At 43.1% G+C, this 26120-nt stretch overlaps 1 protein-coding gene across 1 annotated transcript in view; it reads right to left on the reverse strand.

Moving 5' to 3' along the window:
• The window catches only part of TOM1 (target of myb1 membrane trafficking protein), a 165029-nt gene that overhangs the window by 66943 nt on the left and 71966 nt on the right, over positions 1-26120 (reverse strand). Inside the window, exons 8-9 of the mRNA XM_083156447.1 lie at positions 10715-10848; positions 3998-4046 (exon numbers count right to left, since the gene is read on the reverse strand). Coding sequence (XP_083012573.1) covers positions 3998-4046; positions 10715-10848 — 183 coding nt within the window. The remainder of the gene's footprint in view (positions 1-3997; positions 4047-10714; positions 10849-26120) is intronic.

The following is a 26120-nucleotide window of genomic DNA, read 5'->3' on the forward strand; positions in this document are numbered from 1 at the left end:
CTGTTGATTAAGAGGAATCTCGCAAGAACTACCAACCTCACGCGAGAATTCCCCTGTACTTGACTCCCGGCAAAGCTGCCAGGCGGGTCACTCAGACCGGCTATGGGGTCCGCACACAGCCCCCGGGCCTGAGGTTCCCCACTCCTGGTTTAAAGGATCAAATGTCAATGGGTAACTGCAGGAGGGGGGGATATATGTACACAACATGGAAAGCATGTTTTTGTCCCTCTGTACCTTGCTCTGTAGGAGACCTCACAGCACTGCCTCTGATTAAAACCCTCCCATGATGAGGCTGCTGCTGCTGTCCTCCATGGGTCTGAGAAGCATGTGATGAGCTCCACAGATCAGAGCTCAGCACAAGCCTCTGACCTCTTGTGCAAAGTCTCATGGGACTTAATCAACTCCCAGTAATGCACTGCACACTTGTGCAGTCAGTGTGGCTCAGCACCATTAATAATTGTCGCGTCGACAGGTGAAGCTGCAGCACTACCCCACTCCCATTCACAAAACCTTTAGTTAAAAAAAAAAAAAACAACAACAACAACATGCCAGCCACAGTGGGCCCAGGGTACTAACCCCCCTGAGCTGTCCCCCCCCCCCCCCCCCCCTAGTGTCAGAATATTTCTAACCTTGATTATATAGCTAGAAAGGGAGGTAGTGACTGAGTCACACCATACCTCTGGCGCTATAATTAAAAAAAAAATTATGCAAGGAAAGCCGCATATGTCAACAAACAAACCAGCTTGTAAGTAAAAGAAAACCTGTCAAAGCGCTAGCACTTATACCTTTAGTTAATTTTTAACTCTAACATGTAATATAGGTCACCAGAATTAACTTTATAAAATGCTTAAGTTCTACCTTATGTGCACTAGAGGAATACTTCAACTAAGTGCACTATAACATATTATACCAATTATATATGTTTGCATAAACTCTGCTGCTGCTGCGTATTTAAAAAGCTTCCATACTTACATTATTTAACCATTAATTACATGTGATTTTTTTGTGTGTATATTTTTGTATATGACTTTATTATGTGTTTATTAAACATTTTTGATATTTCAATTGAACTGAGTCTTGTGCCATTATTGAAAAGGTGGACGGACCTATATTACACTTAATTTTTAACTCTAATCAAAGGTACAGAATAAGAGCTAGCACGGTGACAGCTTTCCAATTGGCTGTATAGATAAAAAAAACAAACAAAAAAACTCTATGCCATGGTTCACCTACTAATCATCAATGGTAAAATCTTATGTACATGCATCCTAATCAATTGAAACACATTTTATAGGAGATCGGGAGTATGGATCGTTTGGTCGACACCAGAAGGTCAACAGGGTCCTTAGGTCCCACCGGCGAAAGGTCGACATTGCAGAAGGTTGACACGTATTTTTAAATTTTTTTAGCCTTCTAGTCCTGGACACTGTCTAAGTGTACAGGAGCCCCTTGCTGTGCTCGCAAATGCTTCGGGCACCATGCCTCGGGCACACTATTCTATTCTCCCTCCATGCCCTAGTGGATGGTAAGGCACCACAGTGGGGGTGGAACAAAAAAAACGGTGTCGACCTTCTGCCAGTCGACCTAAGGTCCCTGTCGACATTTCTTGTACTGACCTAACGACCGCATCCCGGAGATATGAAGGCCATCCCTTTTACTGGTCATCTGACCTAAAAATTATCAACTTTCTGGCCTTCATATATTATAATAGCAATTTATACGTTTGAATTATTGCACCAAAATTTTTGTGATTGGTTGTTAAAAGGTGTCCAAACACTGAGGTGATTTGGTCCGATTTCGGACGATTGCGACCAATCGGCACGTAAATCGGACCAAATCACCTCTCCCTGACATGCAGGGTCCAAGGCGGCGAGGCGGGCAGGAAGCAGGGACGCATGCGATCCATCACAACGGAAGGTCCCGGCGACTTGCAGGGTATCGGGTGTCCGAACACTGCTGCGGGACGTCGAAGCAGTGTATGGGCACCATAAGACTTAAGTGCAAGGATATATTATTTTTATGGAGACCACTAAATTGATGTTTTGATCCCTCAGAGTTACCTACCCCTAAATTTGTTTTTTTTTTTCCACTATATACAATGGATTTTCATTTTTAGTGCGTTTTTTTTTCTTTCTAAACCTGTATTTCTGCAAATCATGGGAAAAGTAATGCATTAAAAAGACAATGAAAATCCAGCTAGTTTACATAATGTTCATTTAAATGAGCCATGTAGGTGGTGGTGCTGCTTTATGTAATCATTATGTGTTTCATTTCATCCAGCAATACAATGCTGCAGAACTCACGCTGCTCAGGAAATCCCTAACTATAAATATAAAATGTGTTTCCCCATTATATGAGTATATAAAAGGTTAGCATTTTTCTTAAAGACACCTCATTTACCCTCCTGTTTGAAAGGGTCATATAGTAGGTCATAATATAATACACAAGCATTATGCCTATAATACTTTAGGGAATAATAAGCCATGAGTGGATTTTAACATTTGACAATCATATGAAGTGAGAGAAGAATCACAACAGAGCTGATACGGTTACTTAGAACTCCAGGAAGACAACCAAATTGACTTTCAGTCATATTAGTCACCACTCACATCAGCCATCAGTCAGTTATCAGCCACAACCGTCATTAGGCATCTTGATCATCAGTTACCAGTCACACCCGTTATCAGTTACCAATCACATCAGTTATTACTTATCCCTAACATCAGTTATTAGTCCCATTCATTATTATTCATCCCTAACATCCATGCAGTCACCACTCACATCATTTATAACTCATCATTAACATCAATAATCAGTCCCATTCATTATCAGTTATCCCTAATGGGCCCCATACATCAGCAATCACAATTTATGGATTTTCAGATATAGGGATATTTTGGCCAGATAAATGGATTTTACAATTTATCTGACTTTGCCCACACATTACAGATTTATTTCAGTGATCGGCAGATTTTTCCATCTAAAGATTGCATCTTTATATCTGGAAATTGCCCCAATCGATTGTCATTTCAGCTGTTCATAATGTAAATAGATGAAGAAGACGAATTGGGAATGCCCACACATCTAAAAAAGATCTGCAGATAATACCAGATTATTAAGCATGTTTAAAAACCTGATTAAGCAATCGATTGGTGATTTTGATTGGGATTGCCAAAAGGGGAGCCCACACATCTAAAATTAATTGTGGCAATCATCTCCATATCTGAAAATTGTCACAATTAATTGCTGATGTATGGGGCCCTTAAGATCCGTTATCAGTCACCACTAACATCAGTTACCAGTAACATCAGTTAGTAGTCACATCTTATCAGTCACATCTGTTATCAGTCACCACTAAAATCAGTTATCACTCACATCATTTATAACTCATCATTAACATCAATAATCAGTCCCATTCATTATCAGTTATCCCTAAGTTCCGTTATCAGTCACCACTAACATCAGTTACCAGTAACATCAGTTATCACTCATTACTAACATCAGTTATCAGTCACAAGCAGCATCATTTACCAGTCACATCTGTTATCAGTCACCACTAAAATCAGTTATCATTCACAATGGTTATTACTCATCATTAACATCAGTAATCAGTCCCATTCATTATCAGTCACCCCTAACATCCGTTATCAGTCACCAGTAACATCAGTTATTAGTCACATCTGTTCTTACTCATCACTAACATCAGTTATCAGTCACATTCCTTATTAGTCATCCCTAACATTCGTGCAGTCAAATCCGTTATCAGTCATCCCTAACATCCGTGCAGTCACATCCGTTATCAGCCATCCCTAACACCTACAGTAGTCACATTAGTTATCAGTCACCACTAACAGCAGTTATCCATACAAAATGCAGTCGCTTTCTAAGTAAACTTCAACAGTAAATAGTATGAAAATGTACAAATTAAACCATTCTTTGTTTATGGATACATTTAAATAATTGATGAAGTATTTTGGAAAAGCAAATGTTGAATTACCTGAGTCTCCGCAGCTCTATTAGTCTGACCAGCAAACATCCTTTCAAACCTAAAAAAAAGTAATTTTTATATATAGTTATGACAAGGAACAAAATGCACACTGCATAATTAAACAGAGAAACCTTTTAAGTTAATTAGAGTAATAAACATTATGTCAGGTATAATTGCAGAACAGAGAAGTAATTATCCTTGGACACAAGCAAAATAAATTAGCAGCTTTCTACTAAGAAAAATTATTTTAATAAACAACTAATTTTTACATTGCTAAATATTTCACATGCTATTTCCAGATGTGTTCTCATACACCAAGACATTAGTATTCATACGGCTGGAGCCTCTCATCGCTACTGAGCAGTTTCAAGAGACGTAGCATAGCGGCCTATATTCTATAAATCTCTGTTTTTGCTCGCATCACAAACAGAGCACAAAACACTCCACAAATACCTCCATGTGCTACAGAAGTTGGACTAGAACTTCAATCATCCAGGATGGCGCACAACAAAACAGAAAATGCTGTGACCGCTTCAATCGGGGCCCTTAGGATACAGATTCACACACAGATGTACACACGTCGCACATCAAATTGATCAGCATAGTTTAAGCAGATTTGTCGCTTCCGTTGTTTTATTTGTACATATAAAAGACACACAATGCAGCAAATAAGACATTTGCTGCTATGGAGTCACACAAGATCTGGCACATGGTATGATTGCAGCAATGGTGTATAACGTCACATCTCTTCGGCCAGGTGCAGAGAACTACGCAATTTGGTACAACATATCTTACATGAATCTTCAAGGTGCATGCTCTTAACAGTGTTATTGTGCACTAAAGACACCTATACACTGGTCCGATTTGGGCCGATTTCACCAGATTCCAACAGATCGGGCCAAGAAATCGGGTTGAACTCAACCCAAATCGGATTTGTTTGACATCCCATCGGGTCCAATGCATGGCACCATGCGCAATGGACCAGAGTTGTATGTCGGACCTGCTGCAAGTCCGACCTCCGATTCAGACCCCTGATGGCAGGGAATGAGGTTGCCTGTGATACATCACACGCACTCCTTTGACACGGGATGTATCTCATGCGATCCTGCCGTCCAGGAAGGTCCTGGGCAGCTCATGGGGTATTGAATGGCACTGCTGCTAGAAGTAGCAGCAGTGTATGGCCAGCTTGTAGGTGGTCAATCACTGTCAGATAAAAGTCACCATCAGAAAGACAGTCCAATTACTCAAGATTACCATACACTCTGAGATAATTGGTCTGTCTGTGTGATGGGGAGTATATACGAGGACAAATTACATAACAAACCCATAATTGGTGCTCATGACCATACACTATGCAATTATTGGACCATAACTGCAGCTGATAATTGACTGATCGGAAAGATAATTGCACAGTGTATGGTCACCTTTAGAATGGCTTGCACCATGGCGGTATGGCTGTGAAATACCTTACAAATCAGAATCAGGCCCATAGTACTCCGCTCTTGGAAGCACCACCTACATACTTCTATACTATAAGAGAACCCTAGCAATTGGTTGGTTACATTATAATTATATTTACAGTAATGGAATAATATTTACTTGGATGGAATCAACTCAAACACCCCACACTATTCCAATTCAAGGCACATAGTACCGCTATCATAAATGTTCCTTAAAAGAACCATTTAGCCATAAGTGGTCACGGCCATATAAAAGTGCAACATGTATTATTTACATTTGCATATACTTCCCAAGTCAGCATGAAACCTACCCCATTTCATGAGCAGCAAGCAGGATCTACCGTGCAACATTCCTACTGGGATACGGTCACTAGGTCCACACTATGAAGGTCAACATACATTAGGTCGACCACTAAAGGTCGACAAGGCTTAAGTCGAAACATCAAATAGGTTGACATAAGCATTACGCTGACAATGGGAAGGTCGACAGTCAAAAGGTTGACACTAGGGTGTGAAGGGAGAATAGAATAGTGAGCCGAGATCACAGAGGCACCTTGTACGAAGCAGGGTGGGGGACACGGTAACCGACACATTGTCCATGTCCATTTACGTTGATATTCAAGACAAAAAAAAAAACTTGAAAAACTTGTGTCAACCTTTTGCCTGCCCACCTTCCCATTGTCAACCTAGTGCTTGTGTCGACCTAAGCCATATTGATGATTTAATGTATGTCTATCTTCATAGTGTGACCCTATGACCCATACCCTTCTAACTTTGGGCCCATACAAATACCCTCATAAAAGTGTCTAATGGAGCTACCCCATGTCCAAAGCAAAGTGGCTTCATTGAATTAGTTTACTTAATATATAATGGCTTAGGGCAGGGATGGGAAACCTTGGGCCCTCCAGCTGCTGTTTAACTATATATCCCAGCATTCCTTGCAACAGTTTTAGCAGGGTCAACTATCAAAACTGTAGCAGGGCATGCTGGGATGTGTAGTTCAACAACAGCTGGAGGGCCAAAGGTTCCCCATCCCTGGGTTAGGGAGTAAGCAGAAGGACCAATCACAAGCTGCAATCTCTTGATGGTGTCTTTTGATGGTCCCACTGCTCAATCTCCCTGCCCTTTTCTACGATACCTGAAAGAAGAGCTACAGGAAACACGTCGCAGCCTCCAAGTCTCCAGCTAGAGGCACAGGAGGGTGGGTTGCAATATCATATTTTACTGTAAGATAGTACAGCTTTCAATAGACAGATCATTACCACCTACCAGGTTGGTACAAAATGCAATTCATAGTGATTGGTTTGCGGAGCTAAAATGGCAAAATCCCGTCATTTTAGCCCCATCCCCTCCACGGAGATCCACAAATTCCCCTGTTTAACATCATGGGGGCGGGGCTTAGTGATGTCACGCTCAAGCCCCGCCCCCCGAACAGGGCTTCTCCCGGAGAGGAGAATATTAAAGTCAGCAACCCTGGTATATTGACTCATGTTAACAACCTTATTGTGCACTCACTAAGGGGTACATTAATACCCCTTTTAGACATACTACCCTGGATTTTGGCCAGGTTTACCCGTGATTTTCAACCCAGGTCACTCCCGGGATTTTAGTAACAGACCCCCTTTCACACTACACCTCAAATCCGGGAAAAACCCGGGTATACCCCTTTCACACATAAGCTGGGCTTTTCAAGCACTTTAGTGTTTCATCAATAAAATGGGACACGCCCCGGCAGCAAAAAAAAAAGCAACATCACATGTTTAATACTGAAAAACCTGGGTAAACCCATTCAGACATAAGCCGGGTATTATACCCGGGAGTTAAACACTAGGAAAAACCCTGGTCAATTGCAGGTGCTCAGTATCCGGGAGTGAAATCCCGGGTATACCCTTTCAGACATACGCTAGTCCCGGGTTTGGGCGCGTTCATGTGAAAAAACCCGGGGATTTTATGTCTGAAAGGGGTATTACTGAAGCCTATAAAAATGAAAAGAGGTGATGTTGCCCATAGTAACCAATAAGGTTATTTCCATAATTTTCTAGGATGAAATAGAGAAAGGATAGACAGAATCGGATTAGCCGTTATGGGCAAAGTTACCGCTTTTAATTTTTATGACGTTTTAGTAAATTTACTCCTAAGACTTTCAAACAGTGAAGGAACTAACAGATTTGCATAAATTGCTTAAACACAAACCTATATGTGATCAAGAGAATACGGAAATTAGAAAATGACAGTGGCATGGGACCTTCCTTTTGGCATTTAGAGCTGCTACACACGTCTCCATCTCATTTGTATGCTAGAGTATATGGCATTAGGGATGGAAAAAAACTATACAGTTCATATCTGTGTCAAATTCCTTGCATTGTTTTTGAAACCTCTGGGACTACTGAATTTTGTCATCTCGCTCCTCCAATTATCTATTTGTCATTTATTATTTGTATTATTTCTATGAAAAAAAGTGACAAAAATATTACATTTAACTCAACAGAACAACTTAAAAACGTACATATTTATGTAAAAAATGATGAGAGTTTTAATATGTGCTACTAGTAGTAAGTGGCTTTGTATGAAACATTGCAGTAATGAGATTTTATAACTTATGCCTTTGCAAGGGTGTAATTATGGTAAAACGATGCAATCTATTGTGATGTTAATGAATGTGGACTGGAGTGTGAATGAAACAGTCTACACGAAGTCACTACGCTTTCCAAAATGACATGGCGACAGGATACGATAAGAGCACAATTTAACATTTGAAATAGTTCCATCTCAACAGGCATTACCTTATCTTATACAGATTGAAGAATAACTGGTAAACTCAGAACTGAATGTAGAACAAAGGACATTTAAAAACTAAACCGTGACAATTTGCATTACAATAAATTGCATATCACTACCTTGGAATAAAGGTCAAATCGCAGAGATGATCAAAGGAATAAAAAGGAAATATGACTTGTTGTCAAAAGGCTTTGGCTTTTATTTACTAGGATGGGCGTTCTATTGAAGATTGCAATGTATTTCCTAAATAGCACCTTCTGGCAGACCAGGATAACCCCGTGACAATGTGCATTAACTCCAGGCTGACCAGGTTAACCCCTGGCAGACCAGGATAACCCCATGACAACAAGCATTACCTCTGGCTGAACAGGATAACCCCATGACAACGAGCATTAACCCCAGACTGACCAGGATATCCCCATAACAACGAGCATTACCGCTTGCAGACCAGGATAACCCACCGTCACAACGCGCATTAACCCCTGGCAGATCAGGTTAACCCCATGGCAACGTGCATTAACCCCTGGCAGACCAGGTAAACTATGTGGCACAACATATAAACCCCTGGCAGACCAGGATAACCCCAAGACAATGAGCATTAGGCCTGGCAACGAGCATTTAACCGCCTGCCAAAGAGCATGAAACCCATAGCAACGAGCATGTAGGTAAGCGTAACTTATGTGGCATTATATGTAATAGGCATTATGACGTGTGGTATATGTAATGGGTATTACAGTGTGTAGCATAATGTGTAATGGGCATTATGGTGTTTGGTATAATGTTTAATAGGCATTACAGCGTGTGGTATATGTAATTGGCATTATGGCGTATGGTATAAAATGTAATAGGTATTACGGTGTGTGGCATTATGGCACGTAGTATAATATGTAATGGGTGTTTGTACATGTGTAATAGGCATTACGGTGTACATTCTTGGTGAGCGCCTTCAGCGAGCACTGACCCCGTCTTTAGTTTATCTGGCTCCTACACTTTAATCCTGGCTCCCAGATTTTGAAGAAATTTGTCAAGCCCTGCAGTACTCTATTAATTAGTTTACACTGTGTTCTGTGAAAAGGAGGAGGCTGGAGTATAAAATACCTTTATGTGCATATAGGGAGCAGTATTAACCCCTTCCTGACGCAGCCAGTTTTTGCCTTCCTGACAGAGCCATTTTTTTTAAATCTGACATGTATCACTTAAGTGGGTATAACTTTTTTTTGCTTTTACTTATCCCAGTGATTTTGAGATTGTTTTCCCGTGACACATTGTACTTTAAATTAGTGGTGAAATTTGGTCGATACAGTTTTTTTTTTTGGGGAAAAATACCAAAGTGTCGTGAAAAAATGGAACATTTTGCTATTTGCAAAATGTTCCATTTTCTGCTTGTGAGACAAATAATCATATCACTCAAAATAGTTAATAACTAACAAAGACCATATCTATTCTTTATTTTTAAATCATTATTTAAACCGCCTTTATTTTTTTTGGACGCTAGGGGGCAGCAGAGTCTAAATTTTACACTCAATGCATTTCAACGCTACTTTTGGCTATTCACTTTTTAACAGCCAATAGCAGCGATCGCCCAAGATGGGAGGCATCGCTGCCCCCCCTGGGCAATGAGGGAGGATGTCTGCTGTCAGGGACAGCAGACATTGTCCCTCTGCCACCTCGTCTCGAGACGGGGTGACAGTTTGAAGTCATGACGTATATATACGTCATGTGTCGGGAAGTACTTCCCGGCCATGACGTATATATACGTCAAATGTCGGGAAGGGGTTAAGGTCAGTGTAACCATTTTGGAACCTTTACTCCTTCATCCATCCTTAATCTGATGTGAAGTGTTGTATAAAGAAACCTTTATTGTGAATATGGAAACCCACAATCAAGTCAGTGTGGCCCTATAGGGACTTCTAGTTGCTAAGAGTGGATGCCACTTCATCAATAAGGTTCTTCTCTGTTTGGATCTTCGCTGGGTTACCTCTAAACTCTTTTCTGTAAAAGAAGGCATGCAAATGCCAGGCAGCTGACATCACATGACGTAAGCACCCACCCCCTCCTCGGCAGACTCCGACAGAAATAAAAGTCAGTTCTGACTGACTTGTTTCCGAAGGGGATAGAAATCCATAAATGGTTGGCAACCCATCGAATGATTTCTCTCCCCTTCATTTGCATGTTACTGAGGGGATGTGAGTGGCACTGGTGGCGGGGTGTGGGGTGCGGGTGTTTGTCGGGGCAGCGTTTTAGCGAGCGGTAGTAAATCGGGCCCAGAGTTGTAAAGTGTTAAAACCATGTATACATTGCATATTTTATCTTACAAATAATGATAGAGAAATAAGATCTATTTATCCCATTATAACTGTATGCTTTATTATTGCAATAGTTCAGTGGTGACTGAAATGTGTAGCAGACCTTTGGAAAACAGACGTGTGATTATTAATCACTCCACCCGTGAAATAAGCATACGTGACTGAATATGTGTAATAATTACCTCTCATGGCGAAGGAAGACATTGTTAAGGTTGTCATTTACTATGAGAAGCTCTTCTGTTAGCTGCTCGTGGGTCACACGAGGGATAAGATCCAGGACCCTCTGCTGCATGGATCGGCATGTACTGTTCAATTCCTGGGAACGAAACAAACAAGGCTTGCTGAGATTACAGTGGTAGGAATGAATGTGGCAAAGGAAATGAAATGTGGCTCTCATAGGGGTAAATGTACTAAAATGTGATGTTGCCCATTGCAAGCAATCAGATTATATCTATTATCTTCTAGAAGGTGCTAAATAAATAACAAGTAACATCTGATTGGTTACGATGGGCAACATTCCATCTCCAATAGAACTCACGGTACTTCTTTACTTTCATGGCGCCGCGCGTACTTCCGGGTTACGCTCGCCACTAATTAAGTTAAATAAAGGAAGTTAACGCCATGTCAACATGGATAGTTCATACCTTCACTATCCATGTTGGCATGGAGTTGATTTTAATTAGCGTGGCGAGCGTAGCGAGCCACCGAGCCCGCAGCGTGGGCGAGCGAAGCGAGCCCCGCAAGGGGACTCTGACGCGCGGCGCCATGCTGGCGCCGTGAAAGTAAAGAAGTACCAAACTCACTCCTATGTAAATTTACCCCATAGACTGGTAAAGAAATAGTATATCCGCACAGTGTATTTACTGTGTAACTAGAAACATTTGATAACGTAAAAGCCATGTTTTAGTTAACATAACTTAATTTAGGTCCTGATTCACCGCGCAAATCCCTCCTCTAACATGCAAAGGGATGTGTATGGTAACACATCCCCTCATATGCGGCTGCAAGGAGAAATCATTCAATGTTCGCTCACCATCAAATGATTTTTCCAGCCTTCGGTCTGAAAAGTCTACACTTAATTTACAGATAGCCGCTGCCTTCTGAATTCGGGGCGGGCGTTGATGTCAGCCGCCTACCCCAATCAGGCATCACCATGCCTCTGTTAGCTTAGTAACATAGAATTTGACGGCAGATAAGAACCACTTGGCCCATCTAGTCTGCCCCTTTTTTAAACATGTTACCGCAAACCATATTTGATCCTTATTTCTTTGTAAGGATATCAATATGCTTATCCCAAGCATGTTTAAATTGTACTACTTTATTTGCCTCTACCACCTCTGATGGGAGGCTATTCCACTTATCTACTACCCTTTCTGTGAAAAAATTCTTCCTCACATTTCCCCTGAATCTTCCTCCCTCTAGTTTCAGTGCATGTCCTCGTGTTCTGTTGCTCCTCTTCCTGTGAAGAATGTCTCCCACCTGTACCTTGTTAAAACCCTTGATAGATTTGAAAGTTTCTATCAAATATATCAAGGGTTTTAGCAGGGCAACGCCTAGTGTTTTTATGGTGACACCCTGCCCACCCCCATTCCGCCCCTCCTGGAGCAAATGACTCGGTGAGTGTTAAATTAGCAGAAGCCGTTCGCTCCCGGGGCTTGCGCATCGGGGATGGGGCGGAAATTGGACCCAAACGAATGTTCTGAATCGTCCCCTTAGTCTGTTCAATTGTTGATACAAAAATACAGTATGAAGAAGTGATTTTTAAGGTTATATTTTATTCAGGATTATACTCATGGACCATAAATCCTTTCAGCGTGTTTTATGTTTAAGTAGCTAAAAATACAAGATATACAGTATGGGTATGTTGTAAACAACCTTATCCTAAAATAAAATAAAATAAAGAGAGCAGTTTTATGTGTTTTTACCCAAGACCAGTGAATATCTTTCATAGACTATAATGTCTCCCTGACAATTAACAGGATTTATGCTTTTTAGAAAGAATGTATTTAGCCTGAATTACAGAACTTCGTCAATATTAATAAAATAGCCAATACTGCCCTCTACTGTTGTGATTTTTCTAATGTACATGTCATTTTTGGAACTGGACGTATGAGCAATATGAAAATCAGATAAGAAATAAGAGTCTGCATAAACCTTTTTTCCCCACAATAAAACAGATGAGAGTGATCCTAAAACCACAAAACCCCTCATTGCGACATCCCTGTGGCCACATCTACATATTGATTTGAATGTCTGACCACTTGCTGTAACTCAGTGAATCAAGAGTTAATATAAAAAGTATATTACTTACATTGTAGAACACAGATACGAACACCTTCATACAGGTTTATAGATGAACCAATAAAATACAAACTATACAAAAAAAAGCCACCAAAACTACACGGTTGAATGTAATAAATATTCAATTACCCTCCCTATCTGATTAAATCCCCTAATATTACTGCACTGTAATTTACGGTATGCTGCTTTTATGTTGAAATATATGCAGTGACATCTGCAGACAATACCGATGCTCTGCACCATTTCAGGGATGATCATGGGGAAGCTTCGGCCTTCCAGCTGTTGAACTACAAATCCCAGCATCCCCTGCAACTGTTTTAGCATAGGCAAATAGCAAAGCCGTAGCAGGGCATGCTGGGATGTGCTGTTCAACAACAGCTGGAGGGCCGAAGGTTCCCCAACCCTGCTGTAGAGGCATTAAGAACTAGAACTAAAACAATGCAACAGCTTTAAATAATAGCATTACAATCGCTATCCTATTGGAAGACTCACACTAAAAATATATTTTGATACACATTATAATTGCAGCCGCCTGGACTGTGTTTAAACTAGTTGTGAAGCATCTGAGAAATCATGGCAGCATCCGTGGACTCACTGCAAAATGATTGCACATCTAAATTTTCTATTAGGTGAAGCATTAACCTTTTCCTTATCTGACGCTGAAGCAATCCTTGATGAGTGTCATAATGTCAAGCGTTTATTTCTGAGCTATAAAAATGAATGAAAAACAGCCCCACTATTGGCCGCTATGACCCCACATTTTGTCGGCGTTGGATGGCTATCATGAATAAATGTTCATTTGATTGGATATTGCTCATAATTGAGTAATCTAATAAAAAGTGGGAATTGATCAAATCTAAAATTGAAGTGTTGGAAACAGAGCATAGATCAATTTTGACAGCCGATCCATATACGGATTGGTATGCAAAACCAAATAATCAAATTCAAACATGAGCGTGCCCTTATCAAGTTCAAAAAAGAAAAATGCACCAAAGTGAAGTTAAGGGGCCTACACACGGGGTGATTTCAGGGTTTTCTAGGCAATCTCACTAGGGGGGACGATTCTCATTTCTGCACATGTGCAAACCACAGCTGCGAGTGGCCTCAGCGATTCACAATGTTGTCGAGCCATTCACAGCAGGGAGTGATGGGGCAGACGAGGGCGGTGGTGGTGCTGGGCCATGGGAATGCTCAGCATTTTATGGGCATTCAAATGGGAATGTGGGCAGGATGAAGGCTGCCAAGGAGACTATGAGCATCATATGGTCTATCAATAGACTTCTAACAAACCTTGTGAGTACAAACGTCCATTTTTTTTAGCATAACCGCAAAAGATTTGGTCAAACTGAATTGCCCCAAGAAGGGGGGTCTACAACCAATAAAGACTACGATGGCAATACCAACAATAGCTTATCAGCCTCAGGTGCATACACGGTGTACAAAGTTATCTGCACTTTTTATTATTTCAATTTTATTTCTCAATAAATTTACATGTTTTTTAAATGACTTTTATTCTGTTATTCTGATATTTGTTGTCCATTTATAATGTGCTTTAAACAATATATACAGAATACATTTGATCTTGAGCTTCAACTACTGCATGTACAATATCATTTGATACAGATTAATGATTAAGCTAAGCAACATTGGTATGTGCAACTTGTGAATATATAGTAATCATTATTGAAACATAGTATAATTGGTTTCCAGATTATTGGCACAATTTTGTTTGTTTGTAGGGTTGCTTGGTAATGGTCACATGCATCGGGAGACACCGGGCATCCGGACACTAATTACGGCATCAGCACTACTGACGGCCAGGATGGATGTCCCGAGTCCGGTAGGGCGTGATTCAAATTTCGGCACAATCATCTATTGAAAGGTATGTGATTTAAAAGCATTTTTGGTCCTGAAGATGATGCGTGAGCATTGAAATGTTGAATTTACTGCAAGTGAAGTGGAACCCATTTGTGCAGCACCTCAAAGTGTATTATACCCGCCGATCTCTGACTGTTGCCAGCACTGGGGTAGAAAATGTAAAGTTTGGAGTGTGCCGGTTCACAGATGATGAGATAGATAAAGTCTGCTACAGTGACAACATGCCTTGGGGCTTGAAGTTTGAGCTGTGACGTATATACGTTTGCGAAGTCCTCCTTCCATATGAGACCCCGCCAGTTGGTTTGTGCTGGCAGCGTTCTTCATCCGCTGCACCTGTGGTGACTCTGCAGCAGCTCTGTACTCAAGCAGGTTTTCTCTCGTCTCATGCTGGCAAGCTAGTTTCCTTTTACTATCATGTATGCAAGCTATTTTTTTATTAAATAAAAATCTTTTATTATGCGCTCTCCTTGTGTGTTTTCTAATAGCAGCAGTAAAATAAGATCCAGTCCAGGTTTTCGAAACGGATGTGATCAAGAATTGACTGATTAGCAGAACCTGTGGCTTCCTGTTGTATGTGTGTACAGGGGAGATCATTGCTCCCAATGCGGTTATCCTGGTATGCTGTTCACCTGCTTTAAAATAAAAACCCAGACTTCATCTATATCCAGTGTATGTGATTCCTTAACTATATATATGTATGTATGTAAATAGAGATAGTAAGTATATATATATATATATAGATAAATATAGATATAGATAAATATAGATATAGATAAATATAGATAGATATAGATAGAGAGAGAGAGTGTGTGTGTGTGTGAGTGTGAGTGTGAGTGTGTGAGAGAGAGAGAGAGAGAGAGAGAGAGAGAGAGAGAGAGAGAGAGAGAGAGAGAGAGAGAGAGAGAGAGAGAGAGAGAGAGAGAATGTAGTGCACAAATAGCGCTTGCACTCACTTAAGCTGTGTACACACAGGGGCATGGGCGAATCTAGAATTATGGTAATGGGTGGTCCCAGATCCAGACATAACAGAAGGGGGACCTTTGCGTGGCTATGCCGCGCAGCAAAAAGGGGGCGTGACCTCGTGGGAAGGAGGCGTGGCATCACAAAAAGGGGTGTGGTATTACACTTTAGACCATACACAGTAATGCCCATTACACATTTTAGCAAACTCCGTAATACGCATTACACATAAAGCCACACGCCGTAATGCCAATTACACATAAGGCCACACACCATAATGCCCATTACACATTGTGCCACACATCATGATGCCCATTACATACTATATAACAAACCGTAATGCCCATTACACATTTGCCAGATAAGTGCTGCTTACCTACGTGCTCATTACTAGGAGGTTTTTGCTTAATGGCACCATAGTACCCATTACACATGATGCCGCACACCATAGTACCCATTACACATGATGCCGTGCACCATAGTACCCATTACACATGATGCTACACACATAATGTCCCTTACACATGATGCTGCACACATAATGCCCCTTACACATGATGCAGCACACATAATGCCCCTTACACATGATGCAGCACACATAATGCCCCTTACACATGATGCTGCACACCATAATGCCCCTTACAAATGAAGCCACACATTATGCGTAATGCCCCCACATATCGCCAAGTGTTAGTTTTTATATGAGCCTTCGCTGCTGCTGCAGGGAGAGATGGAGAGCGGTGCAGCTGCTTCTATGGGGAGAGGAGCAGAGCGCAGCGCAGAGCATGCTCCCACTCCCCTCCTGGTGTCCCCTCTAGCCGAGTGGACATTTGAAATATTGTGTGCGCTGTTGTTGTGTGTGACATTGAGGGAGCACACCGGGGGGCCAGCACCACATGATTAAAGGGGTGGCGGGCTGAGGTGAAAGTGGGGAGAAGAATTGGAGCGGAAGCTGCAGGGGTGACTGTCATTGACAGCTGGACAGAGCAGGGGGCTGCCCGGCTGTATTCAGAGCACTGCAGGTCACAGCTATTTGAAATAATACCCCTTTCACAACAGAAAATGTAGGGATTTACCCGGGAATATGGTCCCAGGATCATGCAGGGACATTCCCAGGCTGACCCCTTATACACCAGCCTAGTCTCTGCATTTTCTGGTGTGAGGGGGAGAGACAACCACTCCCCCTTTAACCAACCTGCTATATCTTCGGAACCAACTGACCCATTTACATGAGACCAGTATCATATTGAAGAACTTTTGAGTTGGTTTCGAAGGATTTTGGTCCCGTGAAACTGGGCTATTTGGTTCCAGAGAAATCTGCCCTCACCTCAAAGAACATAAACAGTCATGAAATGACATTTAAGGAAAAAAAAAAAAAAACGGTTTAACCTCAATATCCCTGGAACCAATTAACCCATATGGATCCAGCCTGGTATCAGATTGAAGGCCCAGCGATTTGGGTTCGACTGAGATCAACCCCAAGCTTCAGTAATGCCGAAGGGGGAACTGGCAGCCGTTGAACTGGGTGGGGGTCGGAATTAGCGGGTCCCATGTTATCCTATAGGGAAACTTTCCAGCTTTGCCCGGCAGCATCTCCGGTTCCCAGGGGGCTAGAGACATGGGGCTGGGCTCGTTGGAAAGCCCCATCCCTCAGCTACAAAATGGGCTAAAGGGTGGCCCGGTGCACCCCCGGGCCACCCCCTAGATTCGCCTATGCTTGGCGGTCCTTAATGCATTGTACTGCAGAAAGAGAGGACATGAGCTGGTTTATTACAAGGTAACTGTACAAGGTTGGTATATTTCTCCTGATTATAAAAATGACACTGCCGCGAGAGATGAAGCAGTATTCACACTATACTAAAGTAATTAATAATTTGGCCACTGGAGGCGCACTTTCACTGGCACCTGTGGGCAACATATATTTTCTTTCAGAACTAATACAATTGCTCCCACTGCTGTGAATGGCTACAAACATGCAGAGATAAAAGGTTCTGGTACTTATGTAGTATCTGGGCTGCCGATTTCTAAATCGAGTCGGATCGGGAGATCGCATCGCATCGCATGCGACCATGCGATTCGATGCGATGCGATGCGATGACCCGATTTTCCCATAGGAATCAATGTTAAAATGGACTGAGTCCATTTTAACATGGAATTCAATGGGAAAAATGGGTCCTTTTCATACCCCTACTATCCAAGTGGGCATGGAGTTGGATATAAACCTGTGGCGAGCGTAGAGAGCCACCGAGCCCGAAGCGTGGCGAGCGAAGCGAGCCCCGCGAGGGGACGAATACCGTCCCCTCGCGGGGCTCGCTTCGCTCGCCACGCTTCCGGCTCGGTGGCTCGCTACGCTCGCCACAGGTTTATATCCAACTCCATGCCCACTTGGATAGTAGGGGTATGAAAAGGACCCATTTTTCCATAGGAATCATTTTAACATTGATTCCTATGGAAAAATCGGGTCATCGCAACCGATATCGGATGCGATGCGATGCGATGCGATATCGCATCGCATCGCATCTGATTGTATGCCTTAACTTAAGGCATACAATCAAAAAATCGGCAGCCCAGATACTACATAAGTACCCAGGTTCTTTGTGCCTATTAACTTATCATGTAAATAAGTAAGAGGTAAGACATCCCATTCTGTAACAGCAGGCCCTGGATGATATACATAGCAGTGCCCTTCTGCCACATGGCAGCTAGTGATGTCACAATGGGCCGATGATGTCACAATGGGCTGTGCTGTGTAGAACACTGGCAGCTGACTGCTTCCTGAGTCATATCTGATATTGCTGGACTTGTGCCAACATAGATAATTTTTCACTCTTTTCTGAAGATTGAAGTTTGATATAAAATGAAGAAGGCGAAAGCTAATAAAGCTATAGACCACCAAATGACTGTCGCTCTGCGCATCCGTCCAGTTAATTTGACGGAGACTAAGAACCGCGCCCGATGCATCACACACCAGCTCGGACCGCAGACAGTGCTATTGCAGGACCCCGGCGAGGATCCTTACGATGTCCTGCGCTCCACCAGGACAAGAGAAACAACATTCCAATTTAACCAGGTGTTTGACCAGGCAGCTACCCAGGAGACTGTGTATGATTCCACAGTGAAGCCCTTATTGGGTGGCATCCTGTCCGGGTACAATGCGGCCATATTTGCCTACGGCCCGACAGGCACTGGAAAGACCTTCACCATGATGGGTAAGGACCGCAACCCTGGAGTAATGCATCGCACCCTGAAGGACCTGTTTAAAGCCATTGAGGAGACTGGGAAAAAAAAGAATTTCTCCGTATCATTATCATACGCGGAGATCTATAATGAAACCGTCCGAGACCTATTAAGACCTTCCTCTAGGTCTTTGGTCCTCAGAGAGGATCCCAATGGCAACACCAAAATAGAAGGGATTTCTACATTCTCCCTTAGCACTCCTGAGGAAGCCATGGCCCTACTGAAGAAGGGCAACAAGCAGCGCACAGAAGCTCGCACAGCCAATCAGAAGACCTCATCCCGCTCACATGCAGTATTGCAGGTCACCATAAAGCAGACAGCCAGTGATGGTGTGAGCACAGGCACGTTGTACATGGTAGACCTTGCGGGATCAGAACGAGCAAGCCAGACTAAGAACAGCGGCCAGACCATGAAAGAAGGAGGATACATCAACCGATCCCTTCTTGCCCTCAGGATGTGTATCATGGCGCTGCGTGACAGACCAGGCAGCCATATAAACTATCGGGACAGCAAGCTGACCTGGCTGCTAAAGGGAGCACTGAGCGGGAAAAGCCGATTGGTTATGATCACGCACATCAGCCCTACGGATAGTGCTTATGAAGAATCCCGCAGCACAATGACCTACGGAAGCAAGGCCAAGTTTATCAAGACACGAGTGGAGAGAAACCGTGTCTGTGTCCCTCATAAGACTTCCGAGGGCGTCAGAGGGATCACAGTGCTGCCGGAAGTCCCTCATCCTCCAGAGCCTGGCTGTGGGATCGTGCCCAGGTCTGGGAATATTTATCAAGTGACAACAAGAGAAAAGCCGCTGCGTGATTTTCCTCCCTGTGTCCGGCAATCAATCCCCAACCGCAATTCGAGACCAACGCCACAGCATCTTAAGGTGTACACCCCTTTCAAGGTTGGTCACTACACATTGCACACATGAATAGCAATTGGGTCGGCAGTAAGGGTGCCCATACACGTTACAATTATTGTATACAGTATTATATACAATATTGTATTCAATAATTGTAACGTGTATGGACACTTTTACACCTGAGGGAAAACTGGGGAATAGGGCTACTGGCGAAACCCCAACAAAAAAAAAAAACGACACTCAGCAGCCACCCCATGGGTGTGTTGGAAGAGCTGCCAATTATTTATAAATGATAACCTTTATATCCAACTCATTGATAATTAAAGGCTTAAACCAGGACAATGCCAGGTACATCAGTCAGTTATACATAATGTGTGCTGTTAGTGGTTTTATTGTATTCTTGTTATGTAATATGATCGACAAAAAATTCCTAGTGTGCGCAAGCACACATGGCCAATAAAGTTGATTCTGATGCATACAGTAGATCTTGTAATAATTATGCTAGGACACTACCAGTAGATGGGTGATGGGGCTTCATAGCACATTCCTGACATCCTCAATTATTAAATGATTAATTATTATATTTTACTTATATAGTACTAGTACATTCCATTGCGCTTTACAATTGGGAACAAACAGCAATAGAAAAAGACTGGGTAATATCCGACGTACAAGCTCAGAGGGCCCTGCTCACAGGCTTACACTCCGTTATGCACATGGTTGCCACATATTGCAAATTGGTTGAGCCACATTGCAAAGGCTTTTGGTGGGCTCTATGATACAGTCACACAGCAATATTGGGGTCAAGAGGATGTGTAAGCGAAAAAAGAGATTATATGAAAAGTTGTGGGTAGAAGTCCCGTGTAAAGGGACACGGCGTGTCCCATTTACACCGCTGACGATCTGGGTCTGACCCGCCGCTGACCCGGATTTTTCGGCGGTGTAAAAGGGGTATTAGCTGCCTCCTCCGGCATATTTATAGCAAATGACAAGAACAGAAATTATACAAGATAGAAATTATAATACAGCAAATTGGAAAAATGGTGAAATAAACTAACAAAAAAAAACAATTGTTCTGATCACATTGTTAAATAAAATGGATTGACCTAGGCCCTTATTCAGAACTGATCGAAAGTACAAATTTGTTCTCAAAATGGTCAAAGCCATGTGCACTGTAAGTGGGGCAGATGTAACAAGCGCAGAGAGAGTTACATTTGGGTGGGGTGTTTTGAAACTGAAATCTAAATTGCTGTGTAAAAATAATACAGCCAGTATTTACCCTGCACAGAAACAAAATAACTCACCCAAATCTAACTCTCTCTGCACATGTTAAATCTGCCCCACCTGGAGGGCACATGGTTTTGCCCATTTTGAGAACAAATTTGTACTGCGATTAGATCAGAATAAGGGCCCTTATTTGTGTGAATGGCCATTGTCTGTGTTTGGGAGCAAATGGTTACTCTCATGTGCACTTAGAGCACATGTTGTGATGTTATCAGTGAGAAACACTCTACGTCCTCCTAGCAGCACAATGTCCATTCTCAAACTATAGCCTGTCACCTCTGCCCTGGTGATGAGAATTTGGATTAACATATCCTCATCTGTCCCAGTCCCCATCATGGCTTTTGTAAGGATCCTTGGCATAATATCCTTGGAGGCATGGGCGAATCTAGAATTATGGTAATGGGTGGTCCCAGATCCAGACATAACAGAAGGGGGACCTTTGCGCGGCTATGCCGCGCAGCAAAAAGGGGGCGTGGCCTCATGGGAAGGAGGCGTGGCATCACAAAAAGGGGTGTGGTATTACACTTTAGACCATACACAGTAATGCCCATTACACATTTTAGCAAACTCCGTAATACGCATTACACATAAAGCCACACGCCGTAATGCCAATTACACATAAGGCCACACACCATAATGCCCATTACACATTGTGCCACACATGATGCCCATTACATACTATATAACAAACCGTAATGCCCATTACACATTTGCCAGATAAGTGCTGCTTACCTACGTGCTCATTACTAGGGGGTTCTTGCTTGATGGCACCATAGTACCCATTACACATGATGCCGCACATCATAGTACCCATTACACATGATGCCGTGCACCATAGTACCCATTACACATGATGCTACACACATAATGTCCCTTACACATGATGCTGCACACATAATGCCCCTTACACATGATGCAGCACACATAATGCCCCTTACACATGATGCTGCACACCATAATGCCCCTTACAAATGAAGCCACACATTATGCGTAATGCCCCCACATATCGCCAAGTGTTAGTTTTTATATGAGCCTTCGCTGCTGCTGCAGGGAGAGATGGAGAGCGGTGCAGCTGCTTCTATGGGGAGAGGAGCAGAGCGCAGCGCAGAGCATGCTCCCACTCCCCTCCTGGTGTCCCCTCTAGCCGAGTGGACATTTGAAATATTGTGTGCGCTGTTGTTGTGCGTGACATTGAGGGAGCACACCGGGGGCCAGCACCACATGATTAAAGGGGTGGCGGGCTGAGGTGAAAGTGGGGAGAAGAATTGGAGCGGAAGCTGCAGGGGTGACTGTCATTGACAGCTGGACAGAGCAGGGGGCTGCCCGACTGTATTCAGAGCACTGCAGGTCACAGCTATTTGAAATAATACCCCTTTCACAACAGAAAATGTAGGGATTTACCCGGGAATATGGTCCCAGGATCATGCAGGGACATTCCAAGGCTGACCCCTTATACACCAGCCTAGTCCCTGCATTTTCTGGTGTGAGGGGGAGAGACAACCACTCCCCCTTTAACCAACCTGCTATATCTTCGGAACCAACTGACCCATTTACATGAGACCAGTATCATATTGAAGAACTTTTGAGTTGGTTTCGAAGGATTTTGGTCCCGTGAAACTGGGCTATTTGGTTCCAGAGAAATCTGCCCTCACCTCAAAGAACATAAACAGTCATGAAATTACATTTAAGAAAAAAAAAAAAAACACGGTTTAACCTCAATATCCCTGGAACCAATTAACCCATATGGATCCAGCCTGGTATCAGATTGAAGGCCCAGCGATTTGGGTTCGACTGAGATCAACCCCTAGCTTCAGTGATGCCGAAGGGGGAACTGGCAGCCGTTGAACTGGGTGGGGGTCGGAATTAGCGGGTCCCATGTTATCCTATAGGGAAAACTTTCCAGCTTTGCCCGGCAGTATCTCCGGTTCCCAGGGGGCTAGAGACACGGGGCTGGGCTCGTTGGAAAGCCCCATCCCTCAGCTACAAAATGGGCTAAAGGGTGGCCCGGTGCACCCCCTAGATTCGCCTATGCTTGGCGGTCCTTAATGCATTGTACTGCAGAAAGAGAGGACATGAGCTGGTTTATTACAAGGTAACTGTACAAGGTTGGTATATTTCTCCTGATTATAAAAATGACATTGCCGCGAGAGATGAAGCAGTATTCACACTATACTAAAGTAATTAATAATTTGGCCACTGGAGGCGCACTTCCACTGGCACCTGTGGGCAACATATATTTTCTTTCAGAACTAATACAATTGCTCCCACTGCTGTGAATGGCTACAAACATGCAGAGATAAAAGGTTCTTTGTGCCTATTAACTTTTATCATGTAAATAAGTAAGAGGTAAGACATCCCATTCTGTAACAGCAGGCCCTGGATGATATACATAGCAGTGCCCTTCTGCCACATGGCAGCTAGTGATGTCACAATGGGCCGATGATGTCACAATGGGCTGTGATGTGTAGAACACTGGCAGCTGACTGCTTCCTGAGTCATATCTGATATTGCTGGACTTGTGCCAACATAGATAATTTTTCACTCTTTTCTGAAGATTGAAGTTTGATATAAAATGAAGAAGGCGAAAGCTAATAAAGCTATAGACCACCAAATGACTGTCGCTCTGCGCATCCGTCCAGTTAATTTGACGGAGACTAAGAACCGCGCCCGATGCATCACACACCAGCTCGGACCGCAGACAGTGCTATTGCAGGACCCCGGCGAGGATCCTTACGATGTCCTGCGCTCCACCAGGACAAGAGAAACAACATTCCAATTTAACCAGGTGTTTGACCAGGCAGCTACCCAGGAGACTGTGTATGATTCCACAGTGAAGCCCTTATTGGGTGGCATCCTGTCCGGGTACAATGCTGCCATATTTGCCTACGGCCCGACAGGCACTGGAAAGACCTTCACCATGATGGGTAAGGACCGCAACCCTGGAGTAATGCATCGCACCCTGAAGGACCTGTTTAAAGCCATTGAGGAGACTGGGAAAAAAAAGAATTTCTCCGTATCATTATCATACGCGGAGATCTATAATGAAACCGTCCGAGACCTATTAAGACCTTCCTCTAGGTCTTTGGTCCTCAGAGAGGATCCCAATGGCAACACCAAAATAGAAGGGATTTCTACATTCTCCCTTAGCACTCCTGAGGAAGCCATGGCCCTACTGAAGAAGGGCAACAAGCAGCGCACAGAAGCTCGCACAGCCGATCAGAAGACCTCATCCCGCTCACATGCAGTATTGCAGGTCACCATAAAGCAGACAGCCAGTGATGGTGTGAGCACAGGCACGTTGTACATGGTAGACCTTGCGGGATCAGAACGAGCAAGCCAGACTAAGAACAGCGGCCAGACCATGAAAGAAGGAGGATACATCAACCGATCCCTTCTTGCCCTCAGGATGTGTATCATGGCGCTGCGTGACAGACCAGGCAGCCATATAAACTATCGGGACAGCAAGCTGACCTGGCTGCTAAAGGGAGCACTGAGCGGGAAAAGCCGATTGGTTATGATCACGCACATCAGCCCTACGGATAGTGCTTATGAAGAATCCCGCAGCACAATGACCTACGGAAGCAAGGCCAAGTTTATCAAGACACGAGTGGAGAGAAACCGTGTCTGTGTCCCTCATAAGACTTCCGAGGGCGTCAGAGGGATCACAGTGCTGCCGGAAGTCCCTCATCCTCCAGAGCCTGGCTGTGGGATCGTGCCCAGGTCTGGGAATATTTATCAAGTGACAACAAGAGAAAAGCCGCTGCGTGATTTTCCTCCCTGTGTCCGGCAATCAATCCCCAACCGCAATTCGAGACCAACGCCACAGCATCTTAAGGTGTACACCCCTTTCAAGGTTGGTCACTACACATTGCACACATGAACAGCAATTGGGTCGGCAGTAAGGGTGCCCATACACGTTACAATTATTGTATACAGTATTATATACAATATTGTATTCAATAATTGTAACGTGTATGGACACTTTTACACCTGAGGGAAAACTGGGGAATAGGGCTACTGGCGAAACCCCAACAAAAAAAAAACGACACTCAGCAGCCACCCCATGGGTGTGTTGGAAGAGCTGCCAATTATTTATAAATGATAACCTTTATATCCAACTCATTGATAATTAAAGGCTTAAACCAGGACAATGCCAGGTACATCAGTCAGTTATACATAATGTGTGCTGTTAGTGGTTTTATTGTATTCTTGTTATGTAATATGATCGACAAAAAATTCCTAGTGTGCGCAAGCACACATGGCCAATAAAGTTGATTCTGATGCATACAGTAGATCTTGTAATAATTATGCTAGGACACTACCAGTAGATGGGTGATGGGGCTTCATAGCACATTCCTGACATCCTCAATTATTAAATGATTAATTATTATATTTTACTTATATAGTACTAGTACATTCCATTGCGCTTTACAATTGGGAACAAACAGCAATAGAAAAAGACTGGGTAATATCCGACGTACAAGCTCAGAGGGCCCTGCTCACAGGCTTACACTCCGTTATGCACATGGTTGCCACATATTGCAAATTGGTTGAGCCACATTGCAAAGGCTTTTGGTGGGCTCTATGATACAGTCACACAGCAATATTGGGGTCAAGAGGATGTGTAAGCGAAAAAAGAGATTATATAAAAAGTTGTGGGTAGAAGTCCCGTGTAAAGGGACACGGCGTGTCCCATTTACACCGCCGACGATCTGGGTCTGACCCGCCGCTGACCCGGATTTTTCGGCGGTGTAAAAGGGGTATTAGCTGCCTCCTCCGGCATATCTATAGCAAATGACAAGAACAAAAATTATACAAGATAGAAATTATAATACAGCAAATTGGAAAAATGGTGAAATAAACTAACAAAAAAAACAATTGTTCTGATCACATTGTTAAATAAAATGGATTGACCTAGGCCCTTATTCAGAACTGATCGAAAGTACAAATTTGTTCTCAAAATGGTCAAAACCATGTGCACTGCAAGTGGGGCAGATGTAACAAGCGCAGAGAGAGTTACATTTGGGTGGGGTGTTTTGAAACTGAAATCTAAATTGCAGTGTAAAAAT

Source organism: Crinia signifera, chromosome 8 (genome assembly GCF_055691185.1).
Source record: "Crinia signifera chromosome 8, ASM5569118v1, whole genome shotgun sequence".
In the NCBI taxonomy this organism is placed as follows: domain Eukaryota; kingdom Metazoa; phylum Chordata; class Amphibia; order Anura; family Myobatrachidae; genus Crinia; species Crinia signifera.